This window comes from Giraffa tippelskirchi, chromosome 13 (genome assembly GCF_054371585.1).
Source record: "Giraffa tippelskirchi isolate mGirTip1 chromosome 13, T2T-mGirTip1v1.2.pri, whole genome shotgun sequence".
Taxonomy (NCBI): domain Eukaryota; kingdom Metazoa; phylum Chordata; class Mammalia; order Artiodactyla; family Giraffidae; genus Giraffa; species Giraffa tippelskirchi.
Window position 1 is genome coordinate 65,441,252 of NC_137287.1, and position 18,769 is coordinate 65,460,020.

Consider the following 18,769-nt stretch of genomic DNA (forward strand, 5'->3'; position numbering starts at 1 on the left):
CACAGCAGGCCATGGTGATAACTAAGGTAAGCTGGTCATTTAGACCGTAAACAGGGAGACATTTCCATCATTGATGCTGTGCTTCAGGATAATATATTAGCAAATTTTTCTGTGAGAACTGACTATCAAAAACTTATGTATTTGTTTACCTCAGTTTGATTCTAAAAATATTTAAATATTTATTGTGTCTGAGAAATTGTCATATTCTTCTGGTTCATCTTTGGTAGTAATTGATAGAGTGTGTTAGTAATATATGTATATTTTTTTTATTTTTATTTTTTTTAGTAATATATGTTTAAACCAAACTCCTGTTCTGGAAGTGAGAATGCCGAAGGACTGTAAATTTTACCAATTTGTCCATGGCATGGAAAAAATTAGACTGATGGAAAACAATATACTAGAGCAAGTGCCTTTGTAAAACTGTGTCTGATGTCTTCTTTGAGATATATGATTTTGCCACTGAAGCTTTTATTTTAGGGTTATTAGTAACCACTCATTTCAGTCAGTGCTGTAAAAACAGGTTTTGTTGTTCCCATTAGTCAGCATAAAATAAAAAATGAAGATAAACCCTTCTGAAGATGCAGCTTTCATTAAAAAGAAAAGAAAAAAAAAACTAATTGAAAGTCACTGTAAATTTTAAATGATTAATATCATGCCAAATAAGTCATTAGGAATCTCTGATGGATATAAAAAGCAATCATTTGCACAATTGGAAAGAGCCAAATTCAGTCTAGCTATACCTCTCCATTTTTTTTAACTTGTATGTTGAGAGAGATATAATATTGAAATTGTTGAATTTTAACATAATAGCCTTTTATTATAGGTGGTTTGTACATTCTATTGGGCTCTAAATTAGCCAATTAATTTCCCTAAGGATCCTTTTATTTCAGTTGATCATCTTTGTTATAGCTCACTGTTTTTTTCTTGTTTCCTGCCTAGTAATAATAAATCTGATTCATATCATTTCAAACATATGAAAAATCTAGGATTTCTTTTTCTTTGCTTTGCTTTTTGTGTCTTGTTTTTTATCTTACTATACATGTGTATATATAATATATAATAATAAGATATATTATAAATATATATATCCAAAGCTTCAGATCTTCCTTTAGAAAAAAAGGGGCAAAATTTATGAACTTTATTCCTCGGTCTCTCCAGTTTTCCTCTTTACAAAGTAAAAGTAGCTTTCTAGTAACCAGCATTTTTTAATTTTTGGTATCCCATGCCTTTAAGTGTGCATAAAGCGGATGACTCTCAAACAACACTGGAGGCTAGAGCTGCCAGTCCTCACCCAGTTGAAAATCCACACAGTGGTACCTCTGCCTCAAAAACAAAGGAATTAATGAATGACTCACCCCAGGGCAAGATAGAATCAGGACTCAAACCCTAGTCCTTTTGATTTCATACTTTGTGATTTCTAATCGAACTTTTCTCAACACTTCAATAATTTAAAGATCTGTCCAATGAAAACACAGATACTATATTATTGGGGGGAAAAAAAAAACATGTTATAAGTGGAACTGACCAATACAGTTCAAACCCATGTTCAAGGGTCATTTATATACTGAATCAGGGGAGTTTATCACAATCTGAAAAAGAAAAAATATCTGCAGGTTTAACTCTGTAGGTGCAAAGTATCTTGTTCCATAAAACTGCCTTTTGTTCTATACAGAAGATAAGTTGACTATATAATTGCCTAAAATAAAATATTTTTACTTTTTATTCAGTAAAACTGAACAGACAACATGCTCTACTATTTTGGAGAAGATTAATCAAACAAAAATTAACCCTAAATAAATTGTTGATCATGATGGTTGACCTACTTTGCAGTGGACAACTGAAAGGTAGTGGTGATGTTAAAGAGAATAGCCTGATTCAGAGTTGAAACTATTAGATTCCCTCTGGAAGTGAAGAACAGATTAACAGATCATAACAGCCCAACTTTATTTTTTTCACATATTTTAAACATCTATTTATCAGAGGGTAAAAATTCTTTATTTGCATCCAAGATTCAGATTCTAAAAGTCAGCTACAATAATAGTGGTGCAAAGTAGAAGCATTTTTTTTTAGGTAGAAGGCTCTTCATTTTACATTTACTGTTATGCACAATATTGATTTTCTTTTCTGGTTGTTATTCCTTGCAGAGAGTGAATCTATCCTTCGATTTTCCATTTTATGGCCATTTCCTACGTGAAATCACTGTGGCAACTGGGGGTAAGTGGTTTTCTACCCATTCACTCTAAATAATCTACAGTTTCACTACAGTTATTATTTTTAATTTAATCCATATTTCAAAAGGGATATTTATTGGGAAAGCCATTGTGTTCTATCAAAAAGTCATGGGTATAAATAAAACCCAAGAAAAGTACAACTATTGGGAAAACTTTTCTGCAGAAAAAAAAAATGTACTTATAATAATTTTCAGCATAGATCCATCTCTGCTTTCTTTTCAAGTTTTCATCCATTTTGATAATATGGAAGGCTACATGAAAGGGAACAGAATTATAAAGAAAAGGTGCTTAAGGGAGCTATGAAAGTGTTATCATTTTCTTTTAACTTAGGTAGTAGATATGTATATATGTATATACACATTCTATTAGCTTTAGTTATTTGGTTGTTTCCTCCCCCTTTAATGCCACCTAAGTTGACTGACAACTCATTTGAGAATTTTAAAAATGAACACTGAAATTCAGTTTGAATTCTCTTCATTTTATTTTTCTCCACAAACTTTGGAGGTTAGTTTGGAGATTAGCAATAGCCTAGAAATGCAATTATCCGTTTTTATAGCATATCCTAGGAGTCAGAAAAATTTATTCCTTGAGTGCTACAAGCAGAAATAAGCAAAATGCCAGAGAATATCAGTGTTTGTCTAATAAGGAGCAGTAGAGAAAGTAGGAGAAAGAGAGAAAAACATAAAAATGGAAGAGTAAGTAAAGAAGCAAATTATTAATAAATGAAGTACACAGATAGGATGAAAGGGCTGTGGGTGGCTCATACTAAAGCACCAGAGAGAGTCCCTTTCCTTCAGTGGGTTTTGGTCTTCTGGATGGTATGGAAACCAGATTGGTCACTCATCATATTTCAGTAAAAGACTTAGAAGTTATGTAGGATTCAGAGGAAGACTTGTAATCAGGAATACCAATAATCAAATAAAAGTTTTACACATCATCTCTAAGCACTGGCAAACAAAGCTACCTCTGCCTTAGGATCATGTAACCTAGTGGACAATGTGAAGCAGAATGTGGGAGTTCTTTAGAAAATACAAATGATGAAGTACGGGTTTCCAGAGATGATAAAGCTCAAATGTGAGACTCCTGTAAGACTTAATAGAAAAATTATTATTTAAGATATTTCTTGAAGGAAGTTAGAATGTCTGTGATTGTGTAGGGAAAGAAGAGTAGGTCACAAGGAAGAATATCTTGAGTAAATACTATACAGAAGAGAAAATTGGTGGAGTATTTTGAGACAGTAAATAACCGAGTTTGAATGAAGCTGGATGTGTAGCTTTAAAAAAAATGTTAAGATGTGAAAAGCAGGTTGGGACAATTTTGTATACTGCCTCAAAAGCCAATTAGAGTCACCAGTCCTTGATTAGATAAGTGACAAACTTAAGAAGAAGAACCAAGATTATATGTAGGATCTAAAAAGAAATGAAACAAATGAACTTACTGACAAAACAGAAAGAGACTCACAGACTTAGAAAACAAACTCATGATAGCTGGGGGGAAGAGATGGTTAAGGATTTGGGGAAGGTTATGTACACACTACTATATTTAAAATGGATAACCAACAAAAACCTACTGTATAGCACGTGGAATTCTGTTCAATGTTATGTGTCAGCATGGATGGTAGGGGTGTTTGGGGGACAATGGATACATGTATCTGTATGGCTGAGTCCGTTCACTGTTCACCTGAAACAACATTAACATTATTAATTGGCCATACCCAATATAAAATGTTTTTGGTGTTAAAAAAATAAAAACACAAAGCAGAATCAAAATATTTTGTAATATCTTAAAGTGTAAGAAGACTGAAAGTGCAAATAGTTGTAAGTGTGACAAATATTGAGGATCTTGGTGATTCTGTGGCTTCAAACCAGGGGAGAAAAATGATGCTATTAGCAAAATTTACAAACTGTAAGCAGAAGAACTGGTTTTAAGGCTTCAGTCCAGAAACTATTACATTTTGTGTAAAAAAGGACTATATACAAGTAAAATTTATACACAGATTCTGTCTTAATGAGTTCACTGTATATTTCTGTGCTAGTATATTGCCAGGCATTTAATAGACATTTTAATTAATATGTTGAAGGATTGGAAGGAAAGGAGAAAGGCAAATTAAAAGATTGCTCCTATAAGCCATGAATTACTTCATGTCCACTCACATCTTTAAAGTATGATATAAATATGGTTATCTCATAATATGAACATTAAGCATGTTTTCTGAGACTTAGGTTACCAGTGTTCTACTGAATTTTGAAAAGTGAATCATTAATCACATTTGTTCAAAATCTGTACACACAGTGGTGAAAATATGGGCAGCTTTGCATTTTCAGTTTCGCAAATCATTTTATCTTTAAAAGTCATGTCAGCAATTTAGCCAATATGAAGTAAGATTTCCCTTAGCTGAGTTGGTGGGAAAAAAACCCAAACAAATGGCTATATCATGTTTACTACTTCAAAATACCTTTTTTCTTTGCAAAGATCCTCAAAATAAGTGAAAAATCTGGTGTCTTGAATGATTTCTATCTTCTTTGAAGAAAACGCTAATATAGAAAAACCTTTTTCTATTTTTTGTTTAAGAGATGCTAGTATGGCACTTGCATATATAAATCCATACCCTGTTTAGAGAGGCACAAGTGAGATAATTTAGACACTGACCTAGGTTTCTGCAAAATGGAAACAGAATCTCTTGTAAAATTTTCAACTAAATAAATAGCTTGTCTACACCTCCATTGTTTATTTATTCAATCAATTTTGGTTGAGTTCCTCCTATGTGAAAGACACAGTACATAACATTAATACTCTTGTTTGTACAGAGAAGAATAAACTGTGGTTCCTCCAGGAGCTTAGAATCTAAGAAGAGGAAGGATTACATGACTAAGCAATAAGACAAGGTTGACTGTGAGTGTTGGAGGATCAGAAAGGTGCTCCAAGAGAGGGTCATTCTTATTGAGCAAATCAGAAACAGGTTTGTAAAAAAGCTAACATTTGACATTGGCCTTAAAGGAAGGTGGAATTTTAGTATGGAGAGAAGCAGGTTGAAACGAGGTGGAGAGGGAAGGAATATTCTAGACAAATGGATGCTGAGCTAAGTGACTGTGCTGAGTCCATATTGAGCATATTTGGAAGGCTGTCAAGTAAATCTGTTTATCTTGAGTGGAGATTCAAAGTAAAAGTTCAGTGAATGGGAGCTGGGAAGAGTGATGTAAAATGCTTTTAACTTTAGACATTTGGAGGTTATCCAGCAAGCACTGGGTTTCTTTGAGTAACTAACAGATCTGGCCTGATCTGATAGTGGAGGATAGGATAAGGTGAGGGGTTTAAAGGCAAAGAAAGAAGCAAGTTTTTCAATACTTCCAGGGCCTGAAGCCAGTGAAGGGCACATCATTTGAGTTGTCTAATCATTGTGTTTGCAAAGGTTTTCAGGCAACATTAGGACACAGGTGAGTAAAGCTAAGAACAGCTTGGAAGAGAACTTCTGAATCATAGATTTTCAATCGGTCTCTTTTGATAAAATAGGTGGTATAAGCAGATAAACCTACCTAACAAATGCTCATCATTTTACAAAACTAGAAAAAGTTATTAACATGAAAAACTTAAAAGAAAAATAGAAGCCACAAGTCAGGTTAAATAAAGTAGACTGAAGGCCATTGCAAATAGACCAGGGACTGAAATTTTTAAGTAGGAATACATTGGTTTCTATGAAACAAAATGAAAGAAGATATTTTATTGACTGTCAGTTCTCCCTAATGTGTCCACAAATTACTGTGACCTGTCTTAATATATGCACTTCCTGGCAGCTCATTGGTAAAGAATCTGCCTGCCAATGCAAGGGACATTGATTCGATCCCTAGTCCAGGAAGATTCCCTGGAGAAGAAAATGGCAACCTACCCTAGGATTCTTGCCTTGAGAATTCCATGGACAGAATAGCCTGGCGGGCTGCAGTCCATGGGGTCACAAAGAGTCAGATATGACTGAGCAGCTAAATAGCAACAGAATGAATACTTTAATAGGTTCTTTTTAAATTTTAGGCTGCTAAGGTGATCTTTTAAAAGCTTCAAAAAGCAGGTTTACATTTGAGGATATGATTTTTTAATTCTTGCAACCATCACTAGTAATGATATATTTTTCATGAGTTCATCGTAGGCACTACATTTAACTAGATGAGAGGAAAGGGAGAGATGGGAAGAATGGTGATTCAGTTCAGTTCAGTTCAGTCGCTCAGTCGTGTCCGACTCTGCGACCCCATGAACTGCAGCACACCAGGCCTCCCTGTCCATCACCAACTCCGAGTTCACTCAAACCCATGTCCATCGAGTCAGTGATGCCATCCAGCCATCTCATCCTCTGTCGTCCCCTTCTCCTCCTGCCCTCAATCTTTCCCAGCATCAGGGTCTTTTCCAATGAGTCAGCTCTTTCCATCAGGTGGCCAAAGTATTGGAGTTTCAGCTTCAACATCAGTCCTTCCAATGAACACCCAGGACTGATCTCCCTTAGGATGGATTGGTTTGATCTCCTTGCAGTCCAAGGGACTCTCAAGAGTTTTCTCTAACACCACAATTCAAAAGCATGAATTCTTCTGCACTCAGCTTTCTTTATAGTCCAACTCTCACATCTATACATGACCACTGGAAAAACCATAGCCTTGACTAGACAGACCTTTGTTGGCAAAGCAATGTCTCTACTTTTTAATATGCTATCTAGGTTGGTCATAACTTTCCTTCCAAGAAGTAAGCGTCTTTTAATTTCATGGCTGCAGTCATCATCTGCAGTGATTTTGGAGCCCAGAAAAATAAAGTCAGCCACTGTTTCCACTGTTTCCCCATCTATCTGCCATGAAGTGATGGGACCGGATGCCATGATCTTAGTTTTCTGAATATTGAGCTTTAAGCCAACTTTTTCACTGTCCTCTTTCACTTTCATCAAGAGGCTCTTTAGTTCTTCTTGATGCCTTATATAATGAGGAAGAGAAAAGTTGACATTATCCAGATAATTCTGACCCCAAATTTTAAGTATGTAGATATAGGCTGATTCAAAATGAGTGTGTAGAATTGCAAGCAAGCTACACATGAGATTAGGAATCAAAGATGACATGAATTAAAAGGCAACCTTGGTTATGTGAAGGTTTACCCTCCTTTCCTTTCTTTGTGAATTTCTAGTTGGAGATATAAGAAGAAAGCTGTTCAGATTTTTTTGTCAGGGTATGAAAACAGTTTTATTGCAAAACCTGTTTCACACATATCTCTTTTTCTGGTTTAGTGATATAATTGACATACAGCATTGTATAAGATGTCAATTGTAGTTCCATTTTCTTTTGTTTGCCAGATGCTAACTAATAAAATGTAAAATGTCCACTAAGTAATCATTATTTAATATCTGGAAAATTAATACATGGCATTAAAAAAAGTCAAACAACGAAAAGTAAAATGTATACAGTCAGCCCTCCATATCTGTAGGTTCTGTATCCTGGGATTCAACCCGCTATGGATCAAAAATATTTGAAAAAAATTTTTTTGAAAAGTTCCATGAAGCAAAACTTGAATTTGCTGTGAGCTGGCAACTATTTACATAGCATTTACATTTTATTAACAATTATTTACATTGTATGAGATATTATACAACCTAGAGTTAATTTAAAGTATGTGGGAGGATATGTGTTGGTTTTACACAAACTGAGCTTCAGGGGATTTTGGTATGGGAATGGGGCTGTGTCTGGGAGACAGAGGAACAACTGTAGCTCCTTTCTTCCCATGCCTCCTCCCAAGGTGAAAATAAATTAATCTGAGTTTTTTTTTTTACTGTTGTTGTTTATTTTTAGTCACTAAGTCGTGTCTCACTCTTTTGTGACCCCATGGACTCTAGCCCACCAGGTTCCTCTGTCCATTGGATTTCCAAACAAGAATACTGGAGTGGGTTGCCATTTCCTTCTCCAGGTGATCTTCCTGACCCAGGGATCAAACATGTGTCTCCCTCATTGGCAGGCAGATTCTTTACCACTGAGCCACCAGGGAAGCCCCACTCTTTGAGCTATGGTATGAAATTCAGATCTAAACTAATTTCGTATATCTTGTTAATAGTCATTTGTTTTTTCCCCGTTAAGTCCCTAATAAGAGAGGTTAAAAAAATAGAGCATATTATTTTGATTGGGTTTTCAGGAAGTATATTACCAAATCTTCCAGCTTCTTTTTTATTCTTTCTTTCAAATAGCAATATTTTAATTGTAGTCCCAAATAATATTTCATGCATTCTAGAGGTATTTGATTAATAACGGTTATAAAAGGCTTTTTAACAGCAGAAGAGAGTTAGTTATTACACAGAATGATTGATTTAGAATACCAACCCTGTAATCTTCCAAGTATATAACCTCGATATAACAGAACTTTATTGCATCCATTAGCTTTCTGAATCTAGTGAAAAAGTAAATGACATTATTTTGTATTATTATTATCATTATGTTATTATATGTATCTAGAGATCTGATACATGCAGGGAGATATTGAAGGTCTAGATGTTGGACAAAAGAAAATCCATTCCAATTTGGTTCACTAATTTAAAGTAACAAGCTCAAGTCTCAAAGATTCCTGGATGGAAAGATAAGTTGTGTGATGTCTGCTTTGCTGTGTCTGAGTGATTCTCTGGATATATGTCTTGAAAGTCCAGCTTAATTGTCCTTCTTGATAAATTACTCCCCCAGACTGTCTAGTGTCCCTCAGTAGATTCAGCAGATTCACCAGCATTACTGAATTTCTTTTGCCTGTGGCTTTATGAATTGCATGTTCACAAGCCCATTTGTTTCTCCTGTGTATCAATGCATTGTATTTCATCAGCACTGGTTCCTTGGGATGAAGGTGAGGTGTCACTGGAGATCAGAGTGACAAGGGATGCAGAAAGGGGCCACCCAGGAGGTAGACTTGAGTCAATATGAAAATTACCAGAGGCAGAAATGCAGGTAGACAGAAGTACAGTTTAAAAAAAAAGAGAGAGACTCATTGATCCATGGTGGATAAGTGATGATTGGTGACAGGAGTGGGGGAATGTTGATTAATCAAAGTGAGAGTCTGGATAAGAAGCAGATTCTCCAGGCTTAGCCCATTCCATCACCATAGCAGCCACAGAGAAGTCCACAGATCACTGGACGTTCACTGTTCACTTAGGAATGTTTGCACATGGAAAGCACCGTTTAGTCTCTTGTGGATCCAGGCTTTGTTTGAAATATTGACAAATATTTGCTTTCCTCCCTAGTTCAGATAAATAACAGTATTACCTAGATGCTCAGATACATCACCCAATTGAAAACAAAAGGAGTGTAGGTGACTAATTAATAAAGTAACAAAGTATAGCAATTGCTGTAGCCTTGTCCAGTCCTAGAAAGAGGAGAAAAATACTAAGTGAGGCAGGATTGACTTTAGACTCTGGGCTTCCCAGATGGCATGATGGTAAAGAATCCGCCTGCTAGTGCAGGAGACATAAGAGACGCTGGTTTGATTCCTGGATTGGGAAGATCCCCTGGAGAAGGAAATAACAACCTACTCCAGTATTCTTGCCTGGAGAATTCCATGGACAGAAGAGGAGCCCGGTGGGCTATAGTCCATGGGATCACAAAGAGCTGGACTTGACTGAGCATACACGCACACACACTGGACATTTCAGGAATAAGTTCAAAAGAGTTCTGTTTCAACTCAAGTCAGCAACTGAAATTCATTTTCTTGGAGAAGCAGTCTGATACCTAGGTTAAGATAAATACTCTTGTGTTGGAATGTGGGTCTTCATAAATCACACCAGTCATAGCTGTTGTGACCTTCAGTGAGTTACTTAATCTCTCCTGCCTCAGTTTCCCAATCTGCACAATAGCATAATGAAAGCTCCTAGTTCATAAGGACTTTTGTCAGGAGTTAATGACATAACATGTATTATTGATACTTATTTCACGGAAAATGCTACAAAAATAGCATGTATTGTTACTACTGTCCTTTTTTTATACATATTTTTTTTTCTCTTCTATTCCTTTTCAAAATACGTTTGCTCTAAAGCTGTGTTTGCCTCTTAGTTTGTCTATTGTTTTCTTTGATAACATGATCCATAGCTCAGGAGGTGCTTAGGGACTTAACTTTTCATTATCTCCTTTTAAAGTCTGGCTCATCCGTTCCTGACTGGGAAGTATAGGGCTGTGTAGATGACTCGGATGTCCTCTTTGTTAGCATGGGTATATCTGTCATCTCTAAGTACACTGCAGAAGCTCCTCTAAAGGCCTCCCAGTGCTGCAACTCTGAAAGTCTTACAAAATTTCACACATGGCAGAAGAATCTTGAAATGTTGGTCTAATTGTGATATTATGGGTCATAACTGGATAGCAGGCATTATCATCAACAGCAAGCCACCCATATCTTGATGCTTCTTATTCTAACCTTTGTAGAACATGAACTTTAAGGACAAGTCATCAAAGCATAAAGTTAGTTATGGGTAAGATGATGGGGGGTGGGGATGACACTTGCCTGGTGTCATCTCATCCAGGATGCCTTTCATAGACATGAGATTTGATTAATTGCTAATAATCCAACTCTAAAATATACTGAAGACCCAGCCCCAAAAGCAAAATTAAACATTCATTTGGTTAAATTTATGTGTGATGTTTTGCCTTTGAATTAGGAGATAAATTTCTTTATCCGTGCTAAGTCACTTTGTTTGTGTCCAACTCTGCAACCCTATGGACTCTACCCTGCCAGGCTCCTCTGTCTGTAGGGATTCTCCAGGCATGAATACTGGAGTGAGTTACTGCACCCTCCTCCAAGGGATCTTTGCGACCCAGGCATCAAACCTGCATCTCCTGCTTCTCCTTCACTGCAGGCAGATTCTTTACCACTGAGCCGCTTGAGAAGCATAAGGTTATTTCAATGCTAACCTTTATTGTCAGGATTTTCCCCTGTTTACATCACAGGAAACCGGTAGGTATAATGTGGAAACAACTCAAAATTGTGTTCTGACTTCAACTGGTACAGCTCTGGAGCTGGGACATATTATTAAACAATAAATATTTTGTTGGCTATTTCTAATGGGATTATGGTAGATTTAGATTACTTTGTTGATCTGACTAGCCAGAGGGCTACAGTGAGATTTTCATTTAATCTGCTTATGGTTCAAATGAGAGGTTTCTGCTGAAGGCAAAGAAAATGGAGGGGGAAAGCCTTTTTAATTGTTTTATTATCAATTTCCACAGCTCCTTTAAAAAAAACAAGCATCTTTTAGTTAACAGCTTGTGGAGAAAATCAATGGTGTGCTGCAGTCCATGGGGTCACAAAAAGTCAGACAAGACTGAGCCACTGAACTGAACTACATCTTTTATTTTTGTCCATAGTTCTTGGGTGTTCTATATTTGCTTGTATTTTTTCTCTTTGTATTTCAGTTGTGGAAGTTTCTCAGCCTTTAGTGTCTTTGGACTGTGACTTTCACAAATGTTTCTCTAATGGAATAGGTTTTTCTCTCTGCCATCTACTAAGAACAGTAAACTGTGCTTACAAGAATGTAGTGGTATAAAGTTTTGGGAAGCAATTGTGTTTTGAAGGCATTTTGGAGGAAATTGATAAGTTATCTATGGAGATTACCACTTAAAAAAGGAATAATCAGGAAGAAAAACTTATTCGGAGCAGAGTTCAATGACTACACTTCATAAATAGTATGGTAAATCTTTTGCTATGTATATTGACAGCAATTTTTAAAACATTAAAAGACTTTTCTCTTTATAATTTATATAGAATTTTGTTTGTTTGTTTGTTTTTTGCAAAATCTAATTGTTTCAAATTCTTTTACTATGTTCTTTGAGGAATCTAAAAGTGCTATTGATTTTCTCCACAAGCTGTTAACTAAAAGATGCTTGTTCTTTAGGATATAGAGAAAAATGTAGTCTCAATTATAATCTATTAAAATATAAAAGGTATAATTGTCATTTCTACTTCTAGAAATATATCCTGTAGGTGCACTTACACAGCTGTGAACTAGTGTATCCAGTGTGAACTATCCATTGCTAAAGATTGAAAACAACCTGTTAATAAGATTGTTCAAGTTGTGAACAGATGAAATAAATTATTATACATTCACAGAATGGAATGCCATGTAGCCTTTAAACAGAATGAATAGCTCCATATATCTAGTGAAAAAATCAAGGTGCAGAACAATGTTACACACATATGTGTGCATGAATATGATTGCAGACAGGTATATTTAAACATGCATAAACTATCTCTGAAATAGTTTGAAAGAGATATGATTTTAAGTTCACAAAGAAATCGCTGGAAAGATATACAACAAACTATTAACAGTGGTTACTCTTAAAGAGAAGAATTGGTAGTTTGCTGGAGATGGGGGAAAGAAGACAAATTCCACAGTCATCTGTACATCAAATGATTGCTTTGTCCATGTATTATCCCTTCAAATGCTATTAGGATTTAACATTCTTATTGGTAAGAACTCATAGGGAATAAATCCCTGAAGTACATATATTTGTTTTCCTTTTGTATAATCTTCATAGTAGATAGTTATTTGAAAACAATGGAACTTTCAGAGTGTAAGGTATCAAGTTTTTTCAAAAATTATGTTTTGAAGTTTCAGGTAGTAAATGAAGTTGCCATTTATTGTGTTCATTTAAATTGTTTATTGAAGTGTTTATTGGTCTATCTAAATTTCTTGAGTATAAACCCTAATTAACATCAAATTGCTAAATGTGACATTGAAAGAAGGGCAGAAAAAAGATTTGGGTGATTCCTGGTTTAAATATATCGGTCATATTAGAAGGGAAGATATCAAAAGTGCTTACAGTGCAGGTAGAAAGAATAAAAAAAAAATAGAAGGAAAGATATCACCATCTAATTAATCAACACATATTTGATATTAGAAACAATTTATTTGACAATATATTATCAATAATTGAAAACAATTAGCTGAGTATTTTCTAAGGAGAAATAGGAAAATGTAAGGAGTGTATCTATTATCATAAGTCTGCAGATTTGGCAGCAAGAAATATCAGCACTTCGAGGGTGGACCCGTGAGGAAGGGGAGTTAAATCAGGAATAAATGAGGCCATACTGGTGGAGATCCTCTTGCTGTGATGCTAGACATTGTTTAATGAGGATATTGTTATGAACTGAATATCTGTATCCCTCCCTAAATTCGTATGTTGAAGCCCTAAACTCTTATGTGGAGATGAGGCCTCTAAGAATGTAACTGAGGTTAATGAGGTCATAGGGAAGGGGCCCTGATTCAGTAGGATTGGTGTCCTTAAGAGAAGAGACTACAGCAAGCTTATGCTCACCCTGTGTACACTCAGGGGAAAGGCCACCTGAGGACTTAGTGACATGGTGGCCACACCTGCAAGTTAAGAAGAGTCTTCAACAGAAGCCAAACCTTGCCTAAACCTTGATCTTGGACTTTCCAGCCTCAAGAACTGTGAGAAAATACGTTTCTATTGTTTAAAGCACCCCATCGATGGTGTTCGGTTATGGCAGCTCAAGTCGACTAATACAGATGTCCAAAGGGCTTAGTGATTTTGGGCTTTCAACAAGGTGGGAGACAGACTCCAGAAGTTCAGATTTTCTGGACCAAAGTGATACTTAAGTTCTTGGCAATGTCCTGATTCTGAGTAACCCGTCCCTTGGCCAAGCTATATGGAGCAGAGCCAGCCTTGGAGAAACAGAAGCCAGGCTGGGCTTCAGGGTGGCAGAATGAGAAGGGCAGAAGCCAAAGCAGAGTATCATTAGGAATAATGGAGATAGCCTGCGGAAGGTAGTAGATGACCAATCCTCAGAGAAGACACGGGGTCCAGGGTCTAGTGCCAGCCAGAGGGAAGATTTCCAGACCACAGGATTCTCCAGAAGGACAGTCATACAGGACAACAGACAGCTGTGGGCTGCCCCCAGTGGATTTACTATTGGATAGAAGAGAAGAATGACCTGATGGGACAGCCCACAAATACTTCAGTTGAATATTTGTTGAAGAATGTGTAGAACGAAGGATTTTAGGACCAGCCACTGAAAGTGTGCATGAAGGTGGTGGTGGAGGTAAGGAATTACATTAGCTCTCTGTTTGTAAGAATATCTCTACTGAGAAATCTGTGTCTTATTAATATTGTGCAGGAGGCTTCTTTATCTTAGTGTATTCTTTGTGTGTTACATAACCTTTTTGTTTGTTCTATATACATTGTTGTTCAGTAGATAAGTTGTGTCCAACTCTGGGACCTCATGGACTGCAGCATTCCAGGCTCCCCTGTCCTCCACTGTCTCTCAGTTTTCCCAAATTCATGCCCATCGAGTCGGTGATATTATCTAACCATCTCACCCTCTGCCACCCCCATCCCCTTTTACCTTCAGTCTTGCCCAGCATCAGGATGTTTTCCAATGAGTTGTCTCTTCAACCTATAGAATATATAAATTACTTGCCTTTTCAATACATATATAAACGGTATACCACTCAGGTCAAGGACACAAGCATGCATTTCTTTTTCCTCTAGAGATGATGGGTTGTTTGGGCAGTAGTTGATCCTATGGCATTTGTCCTGCAGTTTGGCACTATTTTGGTACTAGGCTCACACCTACTGGAGACAAGGAAGGTGGGGGTGGAGTTGCTATTCAGTTCAATTTAAAAACTCTAATTTTCATAAACTAAACTGAAACTGTGTTTCAACACTTCATGCTTAGCAAGTGGCTGCCATGGAACTGATAAAATGTTAGAATGAATAACAAGTTCTGCCTCAGAATTCCCTGGAGTGCTTCTTGAAAATGTGGATATCGGTGTCCTGGACCAGACCTACATACAATAACTGCTCTAGAATGTCTATGTTCAAGGGGCAAGGGATCAGGGACTGGGTTAGAAGATGAGGGCAAGGGATGAACCTAGAAAAATGATCATTAAGTTGAGTTTGTGTAACATACATACTCTATTTTCCCCAGATTCTATTCCATTTTAATAGAAAATTTTTCTAATATTTTCTAATATTCAAAGTACATGTAAGATTTGTACTTTTAATTAATTATTATTGTCTTATTTGGGGAGATATGGGAAAGTGATGTGGATAATGGGGAATACAGACCACCTCTAGACACCACCACCCTCTTCTCAATTGGACTTCCTAGCAGCAGAACCCAAGAATCCAATTTTCAACAATTCCCCAAGTGATCCTCATGTTTATTATGCTTACTATTTTCTTGGGCTCCAAAATCACTGCAGATGGTGACTGCAGCCATGAAATTAAAACATGCTTGCTCCTTGGAAGAAAAGCTATGACAAACCTAGACAACGTATTAAAAATCACAGACATTACTTTGCTGATAAAAGTCCATATAGTCAAAGCTATGGTTTTTCCAGTAGTCATATTTTCATGTGAGAGTTGGACCATAAAGGAGGCTAAATGCTGAAGAATTGATACTTTTGAGCTATGGTGTTGGAGAAGACTCTTGAGAGTCCTTTGGACTGCAAGGAGATCAAACCAGTCCATCCTAAAGGAAATTAGTCATGAATGTTCACTGGAAGGACTGATGCTGAAGCTGAAGCTCCAATACTTTGGCCACCTGATGTGAAGAGTTGACTCATTAGAAAAGATCCCGATGCTGGCAAAGATTGAAGACAGGAGGAGAAAAAGGTGGCAGAGGATGAGATGATTGGATGGCATCACTGACTTAATGGACATGAGTTTGAGCAAGCTCTGGAAGATGGTGAAGGACAGGGAAGCCTGGCGTGCTGCAGTCCGTGGGGTCACAAAGAGTCAGACATGACTGAGCGACTGAACAACAAAATGGGACAAAACACATTTTAAGAAACACAGCACTTTTATATAAATCTGGTCAGTGGAGATTCTGTAGTAAAAAATGACCTTATAAACATCTTTCTACTTACATCATCAAGAAAGCAATTAGAGTTTTCAGGCATAAATTCAACTGCAGCTGCCTATAAATTTTAAAAGGAAAAAAAAGTCACTACTCATCCCCAGATTGTGGGTCTAATTACTTCCTTGTAATAGTTTGCCTGGCAGGTCAAGAATTAGACTACAGAGCATAGGATTGTTCTTACAAGGCTCAATGTCACCTCTGCGTTGTGTCTGTCTCCCAGAGCTTTCCACCGGGGACACAGACTCATTATTTTCACGATTTTGTCGTCTGGCAGTATTTAAAGACAGTTTGTGCCTGATAACTTTCATTAACTTTTCCCCAAAACTGTGTTCTAAGCAATAATATGATTTCTCCCCTCCTGCCCCATTCTTCGTTATGCTGTTTTCTTTGGGTCATAAGGGCCTTATGTATATTCATATCAGCATTCCAGAACACAAAGCATAGTTGACAGTCTCCTCCTAGGTTGGACCAAATGCAAAATGTTGGGCAGCCTCTTCAAGTTAACCTTACAGTGCTGTGCCATTAGAGTGGGAATTCAAAAGGGGGACAGAAGAGAAGAGTTTTATTTTTTTCCCTTCAGTGATTCAATGAGACAGTATCTGTCACAAGCACCTCATTCAAATAACCCATCCTCAAAGTGAACAGCACTTGTAGTAGCTCCTTGAAAAATTGAGCCTGCGGGTACAATAGAGCACTTAACTTCAGAGAAGGGATGTAAACACCAGTCTGAACAAATGCTGTGCCACTTCTGCTCGGCTTGTATTAAGAACAATGAAAAAAACAGAATGATGAGAGTCTTTTATACAAAAGCCTTTTTATCCTAAATAGAAGGCAAAAGAATGTGTTAAAAGTTTCTTTAAAATTCTCAAGGATGAAGAATAAATTCATAATTAAGAAATTCATAATTAAGAATTCAAAACAAAAATGGTCATTACATGATCTTGGTTTTATGACCCATCCATCTATTCTGGAATGTTTGTTCGAATGCACATTGCCCAGCCTTTCCTGTGAGAGTCCAGCTTGCTTCCTCTAGGCCCCTGCAGGCCAGCATTGACCCCAGCAGTATATCCGGGAACTGCATAGCAGGATTGTCAGTTTCACTACCAACACCTAGGTTTGGGCTAGAAGAGGAAGTCTTCTTTGTGTGCCATTCAGCTTGAAGATACTGAGAATCTACCTGTAACTCAGAGACTACCTAAGACAATTTATTACCATTGAACACAGGATGAAAATGTTTGGCTTGCTAAACAATTTTGTTTTTAATTTTCCAAGTTGTCCATTTTCATGGAGTAAACCACAATCCATCACCTTCATTCCGTTCGCCTTACACACAGAGTAGCTTCAAGCTAATACATATCGATGTTGTCCAGTGAGATATTTGTTTGTCAAGCTCTACATGTAAAATCCTGAGCAATCTTAAAACCACGGGGACCTTCTAACCTTAAGTGATTTTTCTTCCTCCAATAGATGCAGTTTGAGTATTTAGAACTTGACATTTTGGCAGTCGGACACACTATCCCTGATGAAGAGCCCCTTGGTAGCAGTCAAAAAGTAATTTCTCATCCTAATGAATTTGATCTTTTAAAAACTAGGAGCAATGTATTAGCAGTTTGTTTTAAAAGAGAAAAACAAGTGAGGCTACATCTGAGAGCAGCATTTCTGTTCGTGGACTGCAGTTTCCACATCCTGTGTTCATTTCACTAGAGTCTTTTTATTAATGATTTCTCTACTACTTCTGACATATCCTTAAACATCCCCAGTGTTTTAATCAAGGATATGTTGGTTCTGGCATTTGGTCACAACACCCTTCCTGTGCTTTAATGCAAATGTTAATAAAATGCGTGGCAGACTGTACAGAATGAGAGGAGTGGAGTATATAAATCCCCACTGTCCAGGCTCATTATTCCTTTTTCTTTTTTCATAAAATCAAAATTATCTAAACAGCAATGGGTCAAAGAGTAAAACTTTGAATACTTTACAGCACTAGGGACCTAGGCTGCCTGGAGGTGTTTCAAATCTACTTTAATTCTGTTTCTGACAAGTGGGTCTGTAAGTGTAGACGAAGGATTTCTCCTAACACTACTATGCATAGTGTGCCAATGCTTACTTTACATAGTTGCAGTGACGGAGCTAAATGTTTCCAATATGTATTAAGTTAATTTTTAGTGAAAAACCCAAAGGCAAATGAGAATTTGTAGCCTTGTGTTTAAGAAGAAAGAATTATGAGTGAATGAAATATTTTTTCTGTGTTAGAAAGAAGTATTGAGGTTCAATATTTTAGTGAACCTGTTAGTTTTACAGTCTGCTATTTACAAGTAACCACGCTGGGCACTGTTGATGACACAAGCCAAAAGGCATGATATTGGTGCCCTGGAGAGGTAGAGATACAATATACCTGTACAGGTGTACTATTTTATACTTATAGTAGGTCATTCATATTTACCACCTGGTAGAGAGCAGAGTGGGCTTCCCAGGTAACTTAGTGGTAAAGAATATGCCTGCTAATGCAGGAGACACGGGTTCAATCCCTTGGTCAGGAAGATTCTCTGAAGGAGGAAATGGCACCCCATTCTAGTATTCTTGCCTGGGAAATCCCATGGACAGAGGAGCCTGGTGGGCTGTAGTCCATGGAGCCACAAAAGACTCTGAGTGACTGGTGACTGGGCACACACACA

The 18,769-nt window shown here is 37.0% G+C and overlaps 1 protein-coding gene across 3 annotated transcripts in view; it reads left to right on the forward strand.

The window, feature by feature from the left end:
• PLXDC2 (plexin domain containing 2) overlaps positions 1-18,769 on the forward strand; it is a 414,339-nt gene that overhangs the window by 234,513 nt on the left and 161,057 nt on the right. For all 3 annotated transcript variants that reach the window (XM_081558807.1, XM_081558808.1, XM_081558809.1), the window contains one exon: positions 2,145-2,214. In XM_081558807.1, coding sequence (XP_081414933.1) covers positions 2,145-2,214 — 70 coding nt within the window. The remainder of the gene's footprint in view (positions 1-2,144; positions 2,215-18,769) is intronic.